General features: G+C 39.0%; 1 protein-coding gene across 4 annotated transcripts in view; it reads left to right on the top strand.

The window, feature by feature from the left end:
• Positions 1-19,526, top strand: part of TAPT1 (transmembrane anterior posterior transformation 1) — a 57,364-nt gene that overhangs the window by 25,709 nt on the left and 12,129 nt on the right. For 3 of the 4 annotated variants that reach the window (XM_025887100.2, XM_025887104.2, XM_073891464.1), the window contains 6 exons: positions 9,468-9,630; positions 12,212-12,347; positions 13,877-13,974; positions 14,153-14,222; positions 15,480-15,560; positions 18,140-18,249. In XM_025887100.2, the coding sequence (XP_025742885.1) occupies positions 9,468-9,630; positions 12,212-12,347; positions 13,877-13,974; positions 14,153-14,222; positions 15,480-15,560; positions 18,140-18,249 (658 nt within the window). Of the gene's footprint in view, positions 1-3,438; positions 3,507-9,467; positions 9,631-12,211; positions 12,348-13,876; positions 13,975-14,152; positions 14,223-15,479; positions 15,561-18,139; positions 18,250-19,526 lie in introns of all 4 variants that reach the window. The other variant, XM_025887101.2, reaches the window with a different exon arrangement.

Genomic DNA, 19,526 nt, shown 5'->3' with positions numbered 1-19,526 from the left:
TCTGCTTGTGTTCCCTCTCTTGCTGTGTCTCTCTCTGTCAGATACATAAATAAAATCTTAAAAAAAAAAATTATGGCTATTTTAGTTTTCAGGAGACCAGAAAAAAGTATCTGATAAAACATTACTAAATACAAATCTTCATGTGGACTGCATAGTGCGTATGGACACATAGAAATTTGGATAGAGCCAGGTGAAGCTACCTGACATAAAATAACGAATGCCACGTAGAGGTGTTCACGTCTACACCGTGAGCTAAATTAACTTTTTAGTTATTCTTGGATCAACAATGTGCTCCAGCCCATCTCTAAGTGAATGGCTTTCAAAGACATAGGGTGTTCCATGTGGCTGTTGGCATGATGAGATAAAACATTATAGGGAAATATATCCTAAGAACTCTCTTCCTTCTAGAGAGGGTCCTTCCCTGGGTGTGTTAGCACACAGGGGCTGCTCACTGAATGAGTGACAGCAGTGATTTGTCAGTGTTCCCGAAGGCACCTTTTAGGCTCTGTTTGAAGACCCATCTAGTTATTGTACACATTTCCAGTGTTCCTTGTCACTTGGGAGAAGCAGGGCACCCAAATAGCATGAGAGAAGTCTTTCAGTGTTTGTTCTGAAAACTAAAAGAGGTGTTGCAGAGAGCTGGCGATCTTCAGTCCTCTCCTCCCATTTGCTTTATTGTGAGTGGCCAATGGTCCCTGGAGCCAATCTTTTCTAGATATTTTAAGATTTTTTTTTTTTTAGATATAAAGTAGAGGTGGTTGCTTTTGTATATTACTTTGAAATACTTTCAGTCTAAATTGAGTCATATTTCAAAACAAAATTAAAATGTATTCTATTGTCAAGGGTTTAGAGCTAAAATGACACTAGAGGGCAGTGTGTCACCCCACATGCAAGACTCTGTTCCCTTGTCCTGTGTAAACCATTCTTGCTATTTCTGCAATTTGGACCAACTGAAAAATTACATTTTATGCGGTCACTAATAAATATATGATGTATATATATATATATATAATGTGAAATGCAGTTAAAATTACATAATAGAACTTCAGCAACTTTCAGTATTCTGTGCAAGTGTAGGCCAGAATACACAGAATATGAAAATACTGCCTTACTGTCTTAGTAAAAGTATGCTTTATCAAAACCGAGTGATTTGTGCTTACAGTATTGTGTGTAGCAATTTATATTTTCTTAGAGCAACTTAGAAAATGGTGTCTTTTTGAGTATAATTTTTAAAACCACCAAATTTGAAATGTTTAAAACTTGAACTATAATGAGAAAAATTATAGTAACAAAGCTATTGTTAATATTATGTCTAAGACCTTTTCAGTATATTAGGAATATAAAAATACATTTATTTTAGCAAAATTATTATTTAGAAATAGCCAAATTCTGCCTCCTTATACCTTTTCTGTCAACATTTTCTACTTCCGTTAAAGGTTGATTTGTCTCACCTGTAGCTGTGCTACATTCCATCTTTTTCAGCAAAAGCAAAAAGTGCTCTTTCCTTCAGTCTGACTTTTATTTTTTCAAAGGGATAGAAAGAAATTAAAAGAACAATAAAGAAGTTGATTGTGTTTTGTTTTTTTTTCCGAACTGTTCCCTTATCCTTACATTCCTATATGTCTTTTTACTGTAAGAAAGTCACTATCTTCCTACTCTCTTAACTCTTTCTAATTATTGCCCCCAAAAGGGGGAAAAAGGATATTCATCAGAGTAATCAAGATGCTGACATGAAAACCATGACCTTGCAGTCTCTAATACTGTCTGTTTTCAGTATCACATCAATAGTTGTGTCAGGTTGTTGCCTTCTTTCCGTATTTGTGATTAGTGTGCTTGCTTCCTCTGCTGCAGAGTTGTATCTGGTAGAGCGTGTGTAAGAGGCTTTTGAAAACTGACAGCCTCCCAGATTTTCTGCTTTAGAATTTATTCTTTGGACCAATTTCTAAATATTCTGTAAACTTGCCATGGTTTTTGGTTTGGGTTTGGGTTTTGCCACTTTGGACAACTTAGTACACAAGCCTTTCACTAAAGCTAAAGGCCAGAGCAATCCTGCACACCCTTATGAGAACCCAGCCTTCATTGTGACTGCCCCCCCCACGGCAGGCACTTTGCCAGCTTTGGGGCCTGTTAAAATATTGTTCTTTTGAGAAGTTGGCAGGGTGATTATCTTGACTTGGTAGGTGTGTTTGTGTTGCCTACAAAGGATCACTGCTTCCATAAAGTTTAGTAGTCTCAGGAATATTTATTTGAAAACGTTTTACTAATGAATTAACAATCTTGAAAAGTCTTCACTCCCAGATATTTTGTTGGAGACTAAAATAAGTAAAGAAATATATCCAAATTGTTTAAAAGCAGATCCCTGTGTTTCTTCCCTCTCTTGCATATAGGGTAGTATCATTTTAGAAAGACATTCGAGAAACTTCTTGAATTAGGATAATTTTTTAATGATGGTCTGGAAATCAGAATTAAATTTTGATTCATTATATGAGGTACCTGTGTTTCTTGGAAGAATGAAAGTATTTCATTTTTTAGAAGAGTAGACTGCTCTGTATTATGTTAAAGAGGTATCAGACCTCACTTTTCCGAGTTTACTTATAGAATAAATAAAGTAACCAATTGTGGAAGTGTTTTTTATTTACCTGGCATTTTTGTGAATCCTCTTTCCTGCTCAAACTTGTGACTTCATTTTGTGTTTTAGAATTCTGCATAACCTTTCAGTTAAAAGTTGAAGGAGATTGTAGAGAAGATGGTACTATCTGGTGCCAAGAACTGAGTTATTTTTGAAAACTTTGCTCAAACATTTTAGATGGTAGTAAGTGTAGAGTAGGCTTAATAAATGCCAGAGTGTTTTTCTTTGCTCTTACTATCAGAGCAAATAAAATCTGTGCAAGCAAATTTCCTGATCGCACTTCTCTTTTAGGCAGAAGAACTCCTTACATAAGGCTTTGTGGACCTTTTTGTGTTTAAGAGGCAAGAGTGTCTTTTTCCTCTGCGAGTTTACCCCACGGGAAGGCTTTTATCTCTCAGAAGAATGGTGAATTTCAAATGCTTGAGAGTTTCTTAACCTATTGGTCTTCCTCTGTATACCTTACTTCCTTCAAGATATTTCACCCAAAATTCACTTCACTCACACACACACACACACACACACACGATTTTTCTCTTTGACATAAGCCTCAATTGTGCCCTAAATGGTTTAATATCCCCCTATAGCACACGAAGGGAGAGCTCTTAGTGGCTTTCTCTGGGGAAACAAGTATGTTTGTGATTTCCTCTTACCAGGTTGATCTGCGTGGCTGATATGTAGAGAGCAATATATTTGTTTTATTAGAGAGTCTTCATAAATCAGGTTTTGTTGTCCCGTTTCCTCACCATGGCACTCTTAAGTAGCGTAGCAACATTACAACCTTCTCTCTTTCTTTCTCTCTCGTGAATCAGACCGAAGGGAGGAGCACTTTCACTTCCTTTATAGAATGGAATGTGGTGTGTCACAGGGACTCCTTGTGGTGAGTAAACCCTGATTTTTCCTTCTCTACTCTTGGCCAAATTGACATCCGTGCAAACAGATATTAATTCTAATGGAAACAACAGAAACAGCATAGGCAGACATAACCATTTGAGGACAGACACCTGAGGAAAACGTGGTCTCTGTCTTTACTTGGTCCTAAAGCTTTGTCCACATTTTTGCAAGATTTGACCATGATCTTATCTAACGTAGGAAAATCACTCAATCAAATGATCCTTAATTACACTTGTTGTCCTAGACCTCGAGAGCAAGTACTTTTTCCCCAATGCCACAGTAGTCAACTGAGCTTATAATAAGTTCCTTCCATATAAGCAGTTTTTGTTTTGCATTACTCCATAGCTTTATTAAACCAGTTGGGGTTTTTTTCTAGTATAGTTTGAAATTATTTTAAAGACCAAGGAAACACTTTAATCATTCAGTTTCAGCACTTAGTAATTATTTTTCTACTGTATGTCAGGAAAACTTAAAAGATTTAAAATACCATTTTTTTTTTCTTTAAGATTTTATTTATTCATTTGACAGCACAAGCAAGGGGAGCGGGCAGGGAGAGGGAGAGGGAGAAGCAGGCTCCCCGTTGAGCAGGGAGCCCAATGCGGGGCTCAATCCCAGGACCCTGTGCTTATGATCTAAGCTGAAGACAGATGCTTAGCTGACTGAGCCACCTAGGTGCCCCAAATATACCATTTTCTAATTAAGGAAAATATCTTAATCTCAATACTTTATTTGAATTTACTTCAAAATTATAAAGGGACTTCTTTTTTAAAAATGGGAACCATATTGAATATTTTACTTTTTCTTATTTTACATTGTTTCAGGTATACTACAAAGAGCTAAAATTGTTAAAAGAGAGAAAGAAAGATTCAGTCTATGTATTTTACAATGAAATATCTCATGCCGATAGCTTGATACTTTTCTACACCAATTTGAAAATCAACCAGGCAGGGATTATCCCATTTTTCTTACTTACCTTTGTTGCCTTTTCTTTTTTCTTGGTTTTTCCCTGTGCTACCAGTTTTTACTTTAATCTTAGCATGTTACCTTTTGCTACCGAGCAGGAGGAAGAAGCCTGCGTAGATCATCTTTGCCCACTGCATTGTTCTGTTCCCACGAATCTAGGAGCCCTTTGAAAAACAGGCAGTGCTTTAATTGACAATTGCGCATATCCAGTGGAAGTATTTGAATGAGTAAAAGATGAAATTCAGAAATGAGAAAATGTGGTTTCTGTATGAGTGGCTTAACATGAAAATTTAAAAAAAAAATATTTTAAGTTCTGTTGAATATCTTGTTTAATGTTAACTTGTCTTGCCATAACTCACAGCCAAACCTGTGAATTAGATTAGTAGGTTTTTCACTTTGTCCAACAGCTTATTCTACTTATTTGTGTGTTCATGTGAGATTTCTAGCATTTGCAAAATGAATTGCTAGTAACTACCATTTAACAGACATTTATAAGGAAGAACTTGAACCTTAAAGTATTGTTTGACAGTCAATTCCAAGTTGATTGGCAAGGCTGTGGATAAGCTTTTTATGGAGTTGGAAATACTTATCAGATAGTCATCTAAAAATACCCTGACAGAGAAGGAAACAAATACTGGGACTGGTTCAAGTTCTTTTAATCCTGTGAACTTATTTTGAGGTCAGGTCTTTTCTTACTCAGAGATGCTCTGAGACTATACAGATGTCTTTTAAGGTGCAACCTTAGAAATAGTTTTTATTTTTGCAACTTTCCTTTTTTATTAACAGGAACGTTTATAGGAAAACAAGACTCTGTTTCTTAGGAGTTCTGCTACTTTTATTCTTTATTTGAATAATACTCCTTAAAATCAGAAACATCTCTAGAGCAACCACTTAGGACATTAGCAAAGGAGATTTTCACCAGAGCAGGGAGCACACAGAGAGCAGTGGATCCAGTGAAATATGGTCCTGTTTTTTTCTCTTTTTAGGAATAAAGAACAAAAATGATGGGTATATTTGCTTTTTAGCACAAAATTTTTCCAAATGAGCTGTCAGTACAGTGATAAGTTATATCATATTAATTTATACTGAAAGAGAAAGGGTACGGAGTTGTTGATTTAAAAGTTCTCTTAAAGAAGAGTCTAGAATGGTAGATGGTAGTAATGAACGTGCCTTCTGGAGCCCGACTGCCAAGGTTCAGATCCCCGCTCCTCCACCTCTTGACTTAATAACTGTCCAGCTGTGGGCACATTCCTGACTGCACCTTGCCTCATCTGTAAAGCTGAAATGGTCTAGATAGTACCTGATTATTGTGAAAACTGAAATGAGTATATTCCAAGTGCCTAGAACAGTGCCTGCCACATAGTAACTGAAAATTGTAGCATAAGGTGTTTGTACGACTTTTCTGTGGTTTCACAGCCTGGTTTGATCCTAGGCAAGGATCAAATTAGATCCTTGCTAAATTAAAGTTGTTTATGTTTGCTTGAGTTTAAATTTTTTTTAAGATTATTTATTTATTTATTTGACAGAGAGAGAGAAATAGTGAGAGCAAGAACACAAGCGGGGAGTGGGAGAGGGAGAAGCACACTTCCCGTGGAGCAGGGAGCCCGATGCGGGGCTCGATCCAAGGACCCTGGGATCGTGACCTGAGCCGAAGGCAGATGCTTAACAACAGAGCCACCTGGGCGCCCCTTGATTTTAAATTTTTATCATCTTAGTTCAAAATATGTCATATTGTGTTACTTGGGAATATATATTTCAATGTTTGTTAGCTCTAATTTGCAGCAATGACTTATAATTAATAACAGCATCCCTTCATAGACACACATTAATACATTGGCCATTTGTTGTATATGTTTATAAAGACACACGATTGGATATGATATATATAAAAGTCCTTTGTCTCTTAAATAAAGTTATCTGGCTGAGATCACTTAACTAAGTAGTTGCCAATCTGGTACCAAAAGCTCTAAGTATAGTTTTCTTTAATTAGTTATCAAAGTCACCATTTTAATTAATGTATATTAATTAATACTACCCTACTTTGGGTACCTATCATTTTCTTTAATTCATAAAGCGTGACCTATAGTTCCTAACTACAAAGGCGCACGCCTCTTGGTGATTTGTGGCATTCAGCATATGCAGAGCTGCACCCGGCACTTCGCAGGCAGGGACGGCTGCTGTAGTCTGTACTGATACCAGCTTGTCCCCCCGCTGTCCCAGGGGACATTCACACACGGGCCAGCAGCCCAGGAGTGTTCAAAATGCCTCCTCTTCTCATTGTTTGAATGAAAAACATGCTTCGCTCCCACTCTCGACAAATGTACTACCTCTTCTGTTTTTAATCTTGTAGGGTGGGAGCAGGGAATTGCCTTGATGATGGAATAGCCCCTTGGCAGAGATCTGTGTTCTGGGCTGGGTGTTTAGGGGAACGGGAGGTGCTGATCCCTCTGGTTCCGTAAGGGGAAACGGACCGGCGTCCACTTGAGAGAAAGGAACAGCACTGGAGAAGAGTCAAGGGGACAGGGCAGTAGTGCTAGAGGTTGATCAACTTTGTCCTTGATGCAATTTTGCCCAAAACCTCAGCTGCTAAGAATAATTTCACTTTATTAGTTTATAGTGCTGGTCTCAAGACACAAGGTCTGACATAGACAAATCTAACCTGTCTCCCCATTTAGACTCGCTGGTTCAGCCCGGTGTCTTCCCATGTACTTCTAAACCTTTGTGGACGTAGTTCTCACAGAATTTACCTCTTTTCAGGATTTTTGCAATATCCTATATTCTTTCTGTGAACAAATCAATTTCATATCTGACTGAAAACCATGTGCAGTGTGCATTGTGAAAAACAAGAATGAGGTTCTGTGTCACCTGCTCACAGAGCTGGTATTGCAAGCCTTGTTTGTAAAATAATGCTTCACTGTTCTTGTAAAACAGTGTTTCAGGTAACGGTTTGGGAAGATCTACAGATTCCTTGTTGAGCCCTGCAAGGCTCTCTCAAAGAAAAGAGCCCTTGATCTGAATGTGGACAATGGTTAGGGAGTAGTGAAGACGTGAAGACCTCAGAATGCCGAGGGTCAGCTGGAAAACGAGCTCACCCCTGAGGTGGTTGCTAGAATGTTGTCACGATGGTGGGAATGAAGAGATTCTGCAGCTCTTGAAGAAAGTACTGGGGGCTTTTTATTGGTTACGTAAAAGCTTCCCAAACAGGAGATGGAGCATTTCCTTTCTTGAGGAATTCGCCTACAGTAGACATAGAGCAAGCTGCCTTCCGTTCTAGCCACAGGAGTTTCATATCCACTGAAAGAAATCATAAATTTCTTCTCTTCTTTATATTTTTTGCTGTGTCTTAGTCAGATGTTTCTCTCCATGCACAATTTAGGTTTTGCTCTTCATACTCTGACCTTGAAGTGTAAGGGAGGAAACTTCTTTTTTCCCATCTAGATTCTTCTGCTGGTCCAATAATTAGATTGTCATAAAACAGTTTCACAGGAGAAAAATGTAATTTCATACATACAAGAACTCATAAAAATAGGCAACTCAAAGAAGTGACCAGGCAGGACACTTTTATACCTTTAAGACAAATAAGAAATTTGTGAAGAATTAACAAGACAAAGAAGTTTGGGCTTGGGATATTAAATTAATGAAGAAGTAACAAGGGTTGTTTATACAGCTTTCTCAGCTGTGAATTTCTTATCTCTCTGGTGGTAAGGGTGTCTTCTATGCCCAGGTGCAGGGAGGCTATCATTCCCTGGGGAATTTATCTCCCACTTTCAAGGGGACAGAGGAGGTCAGAGTGTCCTTCTTGCACCAGCTGTTTCTTACGTAACTTTAATTCAAAATAAGATGCCACAGTACCGTATTTTGAAGTGGACTGGCTTGAACCCCATTGAAGTAAGCAACGATTCTGCTAGTGGTAATTAGGAAAAAACTAGTTTCAGCTCCTGTCAAGCCAGTAAGAAAAAGATAGGAGGGGAGAATTCCACAGAAAATATAAATAACTTAAATATATAGAACTATGCCACTATCCTAAAGGGAATAATTAACTGAAACTGTGCTAGATGCCATTTTTCAGCAGTGCGATTGGCAGAGATCCAACAGCCGGTGGAATCCCGATTGCTGCACATGCGCGGCAGCCTTCCCCAAGAGCTGCTGGTGAACGCGTGCATTGGCACAGCCGTCGGAGAGGGCAGTTCACTGCTTCTGCTGAGGGAACATACCCTCCGATTGTAGGAATTTATCCTACAGATGCATTTGCATGTATGAGGCATGACATGCACATGGCATCATGGTTTGTAGTTGCAAAAGACTGGCCATCTGCCAGGGTGGTCCATAAATCACGGCGCATCCACACAGTGGAGCACGACGCCATCATAGAAACACGAACTCCTTGTGAAGCGACATGGAGGAACCTGCTCTCCTGGTAAATGGAAAGGGCAGAGCGCTACCCGTGTGTGGAAAGGGCTGATCCAGCGGGCTACAGGGCTTCAAGATGAGGCTTAGGTCAGAATCATGGAAATCTACTGTTTCAAAGCGTGTTATCAGCAGACTCCGCCCTCTGTGTTCCCTTTGTTAAGAGGACCCACTTTTTTTTTTTGAATTTTTTATTATGTTAATCACCGTACATTACATCATTAGTTTTTGTTGTAGTGTTCCATGATTCATTGTGTATAACACCCAATGCTTCATTCAATACATGCCCTTTTTAATACCCATCACCAGGCTAACCCAACCCCCCCACCCCCCTCCCTCTAATTACTATTAGAAGTGGGAAGAGGACCCACTTCTAATAGTAATTCTGGTTTAACACCTTTATTTTTGGTTTTGTAGAAAACTTCACACGGTTGAGCAGTCAGTATAACTTGTTAGTTCTTAAAAGAGCGACTTAATTCTCATTATTATCTCTGTATTCCAGTGTACATCCAGTAAAGATTATTTCAAGAGCATGTAAAGTAAAACTCATGTTTTTATTACTTCTTATGTATTTCAGGGACAGACGTTTGCTTCAGCCTGCTCAGGTGTGTGACATTCTGAAGGGTGTCATTTTGGTAATCTGCTATTTTATGATGCACTATGTTGACTACTCCATGATGTATCACCTGATAAGAGGGCAGTCAGTCATCAAGCTCTACATCATCTACAATATGCTTGAGGTGAGTGAAGGCCTTCCTGTACCTGCACGGTCAGCCTAGCCTCCTGACCTGCGCAGGCTTGATCAAGGCGCAGACTTGGAGCGAATGATACGGAACACTCACCTGACAACTCTAGTATTGGGACTACTGACCTTGGTTCATACAGTCGCTTGGAGACCTTGTTAAAATGCAGATTCTGATTAAGTAGTTCTGGACTGAGACTGGGACTCTCGTCCTCATAAGATGGTGCCTGCTGCTGGTCCTCGGTCCCCAGGGCATGACATGTCCTCAAGTAGGAGAGGAGAGTACCTGCTGTCTAGAGACTTTTTAGTCAGTACCCCCTTGAGAATGTAAATTGTCAGATGGTAGGGAAATTTGTTTGCAAATCCTTTGGAAACCCATGTATACTTCTTACTAAAACTTTAAAAAAATTATGAAAAAATGTTAGGATCTTATATATATTTGCTATAATTTACTTTTAAAGTGCTTTGGAAGTTTTACATAGAGCAAGTAAACGTAACTTTCCCAATTTCTCCAAGTACTTAATATTTTCTAAAAAAGATTTTATTTATTTATTAGAGAGAGAGAGAGACAGAGGTAACGAGAGAGAGCACGAGCGGGGAGGAGAAGGAGAAGCAGACTCCTCGTTGAGCAGGGAGCCCGACGCGGGACTCGATCCCAGGACTCTGGGATCATGACCTGAGCTGAAGGCAGACGCTTAACCAACTGAGCCACCCAGGCGCCCCAATATTTTTAATGCAATATATTTCACTTTAAAGCAGTCAATATGTGAGAATCTGCTTTCATACAAAAAATAAATTAAGTAGCTACACAAAGCAAAAGAAACATGCTTTGCTTTATAGGCAGAATTTTAATCAGTTCTTAAAATAGCAAGTCACTCTAGGTTATATGAGAAAACTTTTGAGATTCAAATGCAGTTTCCTATATTTTTAGGGACACAAATAAGGTCTACTTATCTTTTAACTTAGCTGGGAAAGGATTTTTCTTCGTGAGTGGGCAGATGGAGGGGTGTAGGGGCTGCTGGCCTTTCTGCTCTGAGGCTGCATTGCTGTGGTGGATGAGAGCTTTCCCTCTCTTCCCAGAAGCCACAGAACTCTGGCCGTCCTGGTTCCTCCTAAATTCATTGACCAGTAGGATTTAAAACCACACCCCAGCTTCCTGATTCTAGGCTCAGTGCCTGTGTTCCTGCTCTGCCCCACCAAGTAGGATGCAGACAGCGTGGTGAAGTTTGCGGGGCAGAGTAGCCATTCTTTCACAGAGAGAAAAGCCTGGGCTCCTCTCGTTCTTTCTGTGGCTTCTCAGGCTCCTTCATTGCCTTCCCTCGTAGGGGACTGCAGGTGACGCGGGCTTCTCCCTACCCCCATGCTTAATGCGTGCGCCCCCTAGTTTACAAAGCCCCCTGTAGGGTGGCCTCAACACTGTTATTAGAGAATAGGCCTCAAGGGAAAGGGTCCATGAATTGCTGATCAGAATGGCTGAAATGCGTATTCGCTTTGCAGACTATACTTGTTGAAGTGGTTTCAGCATAGCGGACAAGAGTCCTGGCTCTCTTCTAGAGATAAGCCATCTCTGACCGACCCCCACTTCTTCCACTCACTGGCCCGCTGCCCTGGACATGGCTGCTAGTTGCTGAGTGTCTCTAACTCTTACTGTCTCATCTGTGAATGTAGGTGTTAGGGGAATTACGAGCATGCAGGGAAGCAGTGTAGAGACAGGGCTTAGCGTGGTGCCAGACGTGTGTTGAGTGCTCCCTAAACAGTGGGTCGCTGTTATGCCTGCGTTCGGCAAATATTTAATCGACAGTTACTTCATGCCAAGCATTGCCCTAAACCCTGAAGATCCAGAGGTGAGCAAAGCCTGTTCTTAAGGAGCTTATGTTCTGCAGGTGGAAAAGAGACTGTAAACCAGGAGGTATTTGGAAGTGATAAATACCGTAATGAACAAGAACAGGGTGATGGATTAGAGACTATGGGAGCCAGAGATTGATGGTCTGGGTGTGGATGTAACATTCTAGCCGAAGCCTGAATAATATATGCCGCTTCTTTTTTATCTGCTGCTTTTTATTCATCATACTCTGTTCATGGAGATCGATACCTCAAAGTGTCTTTAGGAAGTAAATCTGCATATTACATACTCTGTGATGAATGCAAAACAAATTACAGCTACTGTTGTCTACAAATACTAGGTGCAAATACAGTGGGTCAAATGATATGTTTATCCTAAAGGACTTAAGTTCAAATCCTGAATCTGAATTTAAAGAATTAAAATCAGACTATGATTGTGATGTGCCTCTCCCTTTTATTTTTGCCACTATGTAAGACTCTCCTTGTTATAAATATATAGCTAATTAGACAAAGTCTAATTCAAATAGTACAAGATTTTGAGCACTCACTGTGTGTCAGAGAATAAAGAGATCCCTGCTGTTCTGTGGCTTGCCTTCTAGTGGGATTTAAAGTCAGAGCTCCACTATTTTTGAGTTGCATCTGAGTTTTAGTAACATATTTAGGTGGAATATTAAGAAACACTTTTCAGAAAAAAAAAAAAAGAAATGAAACATTTTTCCAATGATTTTTCTCCTTAGGTAGCAGATCGTCTGTTTTCATCATTTGGACAAGATATATTAGATGCTCTCTATTGGACAGCAACAGAACCTAAAGAAAGAAAAAGAGCCCATATCGGAGTGATCCCTCACTTTTTCATGGCTGTTCTCTATGTCTGTATCCTTTAGAATTACTGGAAATTTCAAGTCAGTGCGTATTCTATGTTATTTTATTTGGTTAGCTATTTCTCAGATTTAAAGGGGTACGTGTATGTGTGTCCTGAAGATTAACTTGAGATGTCTGCTTGCTTTTAATTAATTGGTTATAGTAATAATTGTAAATTAAAGAGCCTCATGTATCTTTGCTCCCTTTAACTGGCAGAAAACAGTTCTAGTCTCAGTGTGACTGATTAGATGGAAGAACTTGAGAATGCAAGGTTTGTATTTATACATACTTTATAGAGCTCAACATAACTTCCATACCTATACTGGAATTATTTGGAAGTTATCTTAAAGCCTATGAATTTTTGTTAAAACCTAGGGCTTAAAATGTATATGGTTCATCTAGAGGTAAAATTTGAAATTGACTGGGGAGGAATTTTGGAAGTTTTATCTCCTCTGCTCCCCACAGAGGGTGGGGAGCTTATTTTAAAGCTTATCCTTTGAAGAGTTAAAGGCTTCACTATATAAACTGCGTGCGTGTGTGTACGTACCCATCTGTATATTTGTACACATGCACAGCTGCACTGGAGTTCCATATGGGGTCCAGACTCATTCACAGGAATGTGTACTGACTCTGGAAGTGTTGTACTTGAAAACATTGGGTTAATACTTGGAAAGATATGGGGTTAAGTGGGAAGATATCTATAAGGGTAATAGTTTGTTCCAAGTATGTGGAGTAAAACAGTTATTCTCATTTAAATAAACTATTCCATGTGTAATATGAATATAATTCTGCAACTTGTGAATATCTTCAAAAATGACGTGTAAAGAAGAATGTCAGTTATCAGACATTTCTTATCATCTTACATCCCCACTCCCCCACCCCCTGCAGAACTATAGAAGCCAGTTGCTTCCAGACTAACTTTTACTTTGTGTTCTTTTCTATTTTAGAATGCAAATTAGCTAAGTCTCTTTTTTCAGTATTTACCATAGTTTATTCCACTTATTAGAAACTTTTTTGAGGGCTTGTTTCGCAGATCTTGTGCCTAATGCCAGAAGTCCAGAAAGAACAAGATAACCATCTTCCCAGACTCACAGTCTAAGTGAATAGATGCCCAGAGGCTCATTTCTGCTTTTGTTTCGTATGGGTCCCGTACATATTACCTGTCAAATTTGTATCAACTATAGCTAATAAGATAATAAAACACTAACACAAGACTGGATTTAGAAAGCATGATCATCCCCACCATTATTCACTTTCTAAATTACATAGTTGTTTTTTTTTTTTTAAAGATTTTATTTATTTATTTGACAGAGACACAGCGAGAGAGGGAACACAAGCAGGGGGAGTGAGAGGGGGAGAAGCAGGCTTCCCGCCGAGCAGGGAGCCCGATGCGGGGCTCCATCCCAGGACCCTGGGATCATAACCTGAGCCGAAGGCAGACGTTTAACCATCTGAGCCACCCGGGTGCCCCCTAAATAACGTAGTTTTATCTACTAATATGAAAACAGACAAGCTTTTTCCTTGACATCACTCACTGCTAGTTTTGCATGCAATTCTCATCATGGTTCAAGCAACAACTCTCAATGTGGCTTTTAACTCCCACAACAAGTCACTGCTTACTATCATGATGTCTAATAATGTAAGTATGAGATTTTATTTTGTATTTTTGAGGTTATATGGGCACTTTAATGGCAGTATTCTGGATGGAATAAAATTAATTTTTAATGGTATTTACTGTCCAGGAAGTTTTATATATAGCTTTGTCCATTTTTAAACTGTTATAATGATAAAGGTGATATTTTTGTTTACTATTTCAGTTTGTTGAAATTAAAGGAAGTGTTTTCAAGAAGTTTGAAAAGAACAATCTTTTTCAAATGTCAAATAGCGGTAAGTACACTTAGCTTCTACGTGCAGCTTTAGGCAGTATGATTTTGCAATTCGTTCTGAAACTCTGTGTCACGTTTCCTCTGGGCTACTGCTTCTTTGACTTAGCTGTGCTTTCTCTTACTCTCTCAACATCTTTACTGGGTTTTCTTGTTATCGTGGTTATTGTAATCTCAAGATATTTAAAATAAGATAATAAAATATGACAAACATTTGTATAGCACCATACCATACTTTCAGAGCTTCTTTTTAATCCAGAAATTTCTTTGTAGCAGATGATATTCCATTTTATAGATGTGGAAACTAACACACAGAGAGAGTAATTTGACTTCCCCAAGGTCACCTGCACAGATGTCAAGAGCAGAGTTAATGACTGTAAACCTCAGATTGTCTCTCTGTGCTCAGCTTTTTCAGTTATGCCTTACCGGCTCCTTACTAACCCTAAGAAGAATGAAAGCACAACATCTATCCCTGGAAACATTATCTTTCATAGTTACAAAAATCAAAGCAGCATAGTGTCTTGGTTCTCAAAGTATAGCCCATGGAACCTTGAAGGGGCATCCACAAGACCCTGAAGTGAAGTTCACAAAGTCAAGACTGTTTCATGAGAATATGAAGACATAATTTATCTCTCACTGTGTTGACATTTGTACTGTGGTGGAAAAAGGGGGTGGCAGAGCCCTGATGAGATACCGGTGCCCACCCCCCAGAATGGCTGCTCCCGTAGTCTGCTGCTGGCGAACACTAGCAGGGGTACCAAGTGACTGGCCTTCTCATGCTTTGACTGTGTGAGTGGGAAATACTAGATTTGCCCTGGAAAACCTTCTGGTAGTTTCTTACACAGTTAAAGGTTTGCCTGTCCAATAACTTAGCAGCGAGAACACATTTTCACAAAAGACTTGTACAAGAAATATGGCAGCTTTATTCATAGCAGCCAAAAACTGGAAACAACCCAATGTCTGTCAGTAAGAAAGTAGATAAACAAATGGTGGTATAGCCATGCTGTGGAACACTACTCAGCTATTAAAACAGACAAAACCACTGCTATGTTCAACCATGTACAACACTGGAATTTCCATACCTGAATTAGGTCAGTGAAAGACATAAATGCCTTACCAGTGTAACACCATCTTATATATAAAATAGTATATTTATTTTGCAGACATTTATGTGTAATTGTACTTTATAATATTCTGACTAAAAGTTATACATGAACTATATTATTTATATACAGTACAGTATATGTTAATTTTTTTTCAGATATTAAGGAACGATTCACGAATTATGTGCTTTTGCTAATAGTGTGTCTAAGAAACATGGAACAGTTTTCTTGGAATCCAGGTACGTAACTCTTAACAGATACAGTGCCTTCTAATTTTACTCTTGAATCAAAAACCATTCTTTTACATGGAATAAAGTGAATATTGCAGAGAACTTCAAAAACTTCAGCTGCTCTACTCCATGGGTGTTGGAAATACCTGTTTGGGTAGAAGGGACTGATCATGTTCCCCGTAGTGTGGTGGGTGGTAGGATGCCGCACAGCGTGAAGTAGTCTTTGGCCCGTCATTTCCCGTCAACCTCACAGTGTCTCTAGAGCTGGGTACTCAGTGGGTGAGTGGACACTGCTCAGCACTGCAGCCTCTTTGTTTTCTTAACTGTAGTGTCCTGGGGGTTACCTAAATGCAGTCGGCTCTTTTTCATTTTCACGCTTCACCAAAAGAACTTTCGTTCTTAACATTTGTTTTTTACTGATTCACTGCCTCTTAATTAGCATTTTTAAATTAGCATTTTGAATAAGGATAAATTGAAAAAATATCATGTAAGGCAGTACATTTGGTTACTTATACATCTTTAAATCAAGGCTGACAGGAAGTTGCTGAGATTCTATGAATTTTCATTATCCATTCACTTAGCAGGCATTTCCATAAAGCCAGGCACTGTAGCATACGTAGAGAGTCCTAAGATAGATGTAGGACTCTCAGGCTCATAGTAGAAATTGACAGGTGATTATAACACAGTCTGGTAATGCTGAGTGAGGTTGGTGGGAAATGGTCAAGTGCTCAGGTATCTCAAGTAATTGAGAGTTTTTTTTATGTCTTGACATTTTTATGCAACCTCGTTCTTTAGGACTGAGATTATACTTTGCATTTTATTTATTGCCCTCAATGCCATGCACATTCCAGGCCTTTAATAACTTCTTGTTCATTTATTTTGGTTCATTTCTAGTTTTCAGATACCTGTGAAAAACCAGAAACAGGTGTTAAATGAGATACGTGGTCTTGAAAATATATTGCCAGAAGTTATTTGCTTATAGAAAGCATAAGATCAAATGATCTTTTTTCCAGTGGCTTGAGTTCTTGTCTGAATAAATCCAAAGTCTGCCTGACTTTTGGCAGCAAAGCCCTCCTCCACACACACTGGATTCTCCGTTTATAACCAAGGCAGCTAACATGGTATCTGTTAGAGGCAGGGGAGTGGGCATGTGCGGCTGGTTCCGGCAGAACTCACGTGGGATCAGCAATCCTGGAGCAGGGCTGTTGTGCCAAAGGACAGTAATCCTGAGCCTGCTGACCACTGGATGTTCAAAATCCTCTTCTCATTTGTACTGTGACTTTCAACTAATTATCTTAGGTCTTCTTTATTACTGCTATGGCAGAGTGTGATAAAAGGAACCCTTAATATTTTTTACTCTTTGATTTCTTTAATTTGTTTTCTTAAAAACCAAAATACCATTTATGGAAGCTTCCTGTAAGTTTCCAAGATCATGAATAACATAGAATAATACTAGCTATTTTGTGTGCCAGGCACATTATTCTGCACTTTATCTCCTTATTTAATTCTCATAATGGCCAAGTATAGGGACTTTTTATTTTGTAGATGAGGAAACTGGAGCTTAGGTCATTAAGAAACTTGCCCTAGGTCATGGAGCCAGTTAGTGCCAGAGTTCAATGTTGAAAGAAGTTTCCTCATTCCCAAAGCCCCAACACAATGCCAGGCCCACTGAAACTGCCAGCACAGAGAGCCAGAGCTACAGTCTCTCCACCCCGCCTTCCAGGGCCCCGATCCCAAATTGCCTAGGTCCTTGTCAACATTTCTAACCTTTTCTTGCTCAGTTCTACCCTTATATTCTTCTTCAGGGTCTTAAGAGGTTATTTGTTTGCATTTTTTATCAGGTACTTGATACCAAATTGACATTTTTTTTTTAAAGATTTTATTTATTTGACAGAGAGAGAGAGACAGTGAGAGAGGAAACACAAGCAGGAGGAGCAGGAGAAGGAGAAGCAGGCTTCCTGCCGAGCAGGGAGCCCGATGCAGGGCTCAATCCCAGGACCCTGGGATCATGACCTGAGCCGAAGGCAGACGCTTAACGACTGAGCCACCCAGGCGCCCCTCAAATTTACATTTTAATAAATATGATAAAGATGAGCAAATGTGACAAATTGCATCAGTGTGACATAAATGATCAGTATCTTTAAGTCATAGTGATAAAGAGGGGAAGAGATTGTTCAGTTGACTTCAGCACATGTCCCTACTAGCTATTTACTGTCACATTAGGCAGCTATAGAATTAAAGGATGTTATGACAAGCCTGCTTAATAAGAATTAGGCATTCTACCGGTGTATTGGCTCCGTGAAGGAAATTGGGGGCTCTGTTCACCTCTGTGTCCTGCCCTCAAGGGTTTAGCACAGAGAAAATACGGAATAAATAGCTGTTGAATGATCTATCCTTTAACTTGATAAAATATAGCTCTTTTGATAATTAATTGAATGCTAGTTTTGTCTCTGTTACCATTTATTGACAACATCGTAGGTTAGCCCTGTGGAGATTTCAGATTTCTATGGCAGCCTGTGATATTATACTATGTGATGTTCTATTCATATTAAGAGATTTAATTGTCTCTTTTCCCCTATCCTTTCTAGATCACCTCTGGGTGTTGTTTCCAGATGTCTGTATGGTGATTGCATCAGAAACTGCTGTGGATATTGTAAAACACGCCTTTATCACCAAGTTCAATGACATTACCGCAGATGTATGTATTTTAATAAGCAGTTCAGTGTTTAACGTTGACTTCTGTGCAAACTGGTACAGCCACTCTGGAAAACAGTATGGAGGTTCCTCAGAAAGTTAAAAACAGAACTACCCTATGACCCAGCAGTTGCACTACTAGGTATTTATCCACAGGATACAAAAATACAGATTCGAAGGGGCACATGCACCCTAATGTTTATAGCAGCTTTATCAATAATAGCCAAATTATGGAAAGAACCACAAATGTCCATTGACTGATAAATGAATAAAGAAGATGTGTGTATGTATGTATGTACACACACACACACACACACACACACACATCAAAAAGAATGAAATCTTGTAATGACGTGGATGGAACTAGAGTGTGTTATGCTAAGCAAGATAAGTCAGAGAAAGACAAATACCATATGCTTTCATTCATATGTGGAATATAAGAAAGCAGATGAACATAGGGGAAGGGAAGGAAAAATAAGACAGAAACCTAGAGGGAGGTAAACTGAGGGTTGCCGAAGGGGAGGTGGGCGGGGGATGGGATAAAGGACTGATGGGTATTAAAGAGGGCACTTGTTGGGATGAGCAGTGGGTGTTGTATGTAAGTGATGAATCACTAAATTCTACTCCTGAAATCAGTACTACAATATGTGTTAACTAACTTGAATTTAAATTTAAAAAATAAAAAAACAATAATTACGAAAAGTAATATTTTCTAAAGCAAAAAAATAATGTTGACTTCTGCTGCTTAATATTATAAAGATGTAAAATAAGGCTAGGTTTACTCAGTTTATTAAGATAAGAGTACTACTTTGAAGTTAGCATTATAATTTTGAATTTTTAAAAATTATTATACTACAGAAAGTATGTTATTTCAGTATTGAACAATCCTGGTTCCATACTTTTGGGTGGAAGTATAGTTTGGCCAATAGTTCAGTAGAGTGTCACTAACTGAGAATCATTATAAATTGTTAATACTATCATCTGTGTACTTAAACTTTTTAAAAATCACATTTTTTTTTTAAGATTTTGTTTATTTATTTGAGAGAGAGAATGAGAGAGAGAGAGCACGGGAGGGGGGAGGGTCAGAGGGAGAAGCAGACTCCCCACCGAGCAGGGAGCCCGATGCGGGACTCAATCCCGGGACTCCAGGATCATGACCTGAGCCGAAGGCAGTCGCTTAACCGACTGAGCCACCCAGGCGCCCAAAAATCACATTGTTTCTATTTAAGCATAGACTATCAGACCTTTTCTCTCTGGCTAGATTTTTTTAAGTATTTTGTA

The sequence above is a fragment of the Callorhinus ursinus genome, unplaced genomic scaffold (assembly GCF_003265705.2).
Source record: "Callorhinus ursinus isolate GAN/ISIS: 27379988/994484 unplaced genomic scaffold, GSC_fseal_2.0 scaffold4, whole genome shotgun sequence".
Taxonomy (NCBI): Eukaryota; Metazoa; Chordata; class Mammalia; order Carnivora; family Otariidae; genus Callorhinus; species Callorhinus ursinus.
The sequence above is the reverse complement of the archived record's forward strand: the minus strand, read 5'-3'. Positions and strand labels throughout refer to the sequence as shown.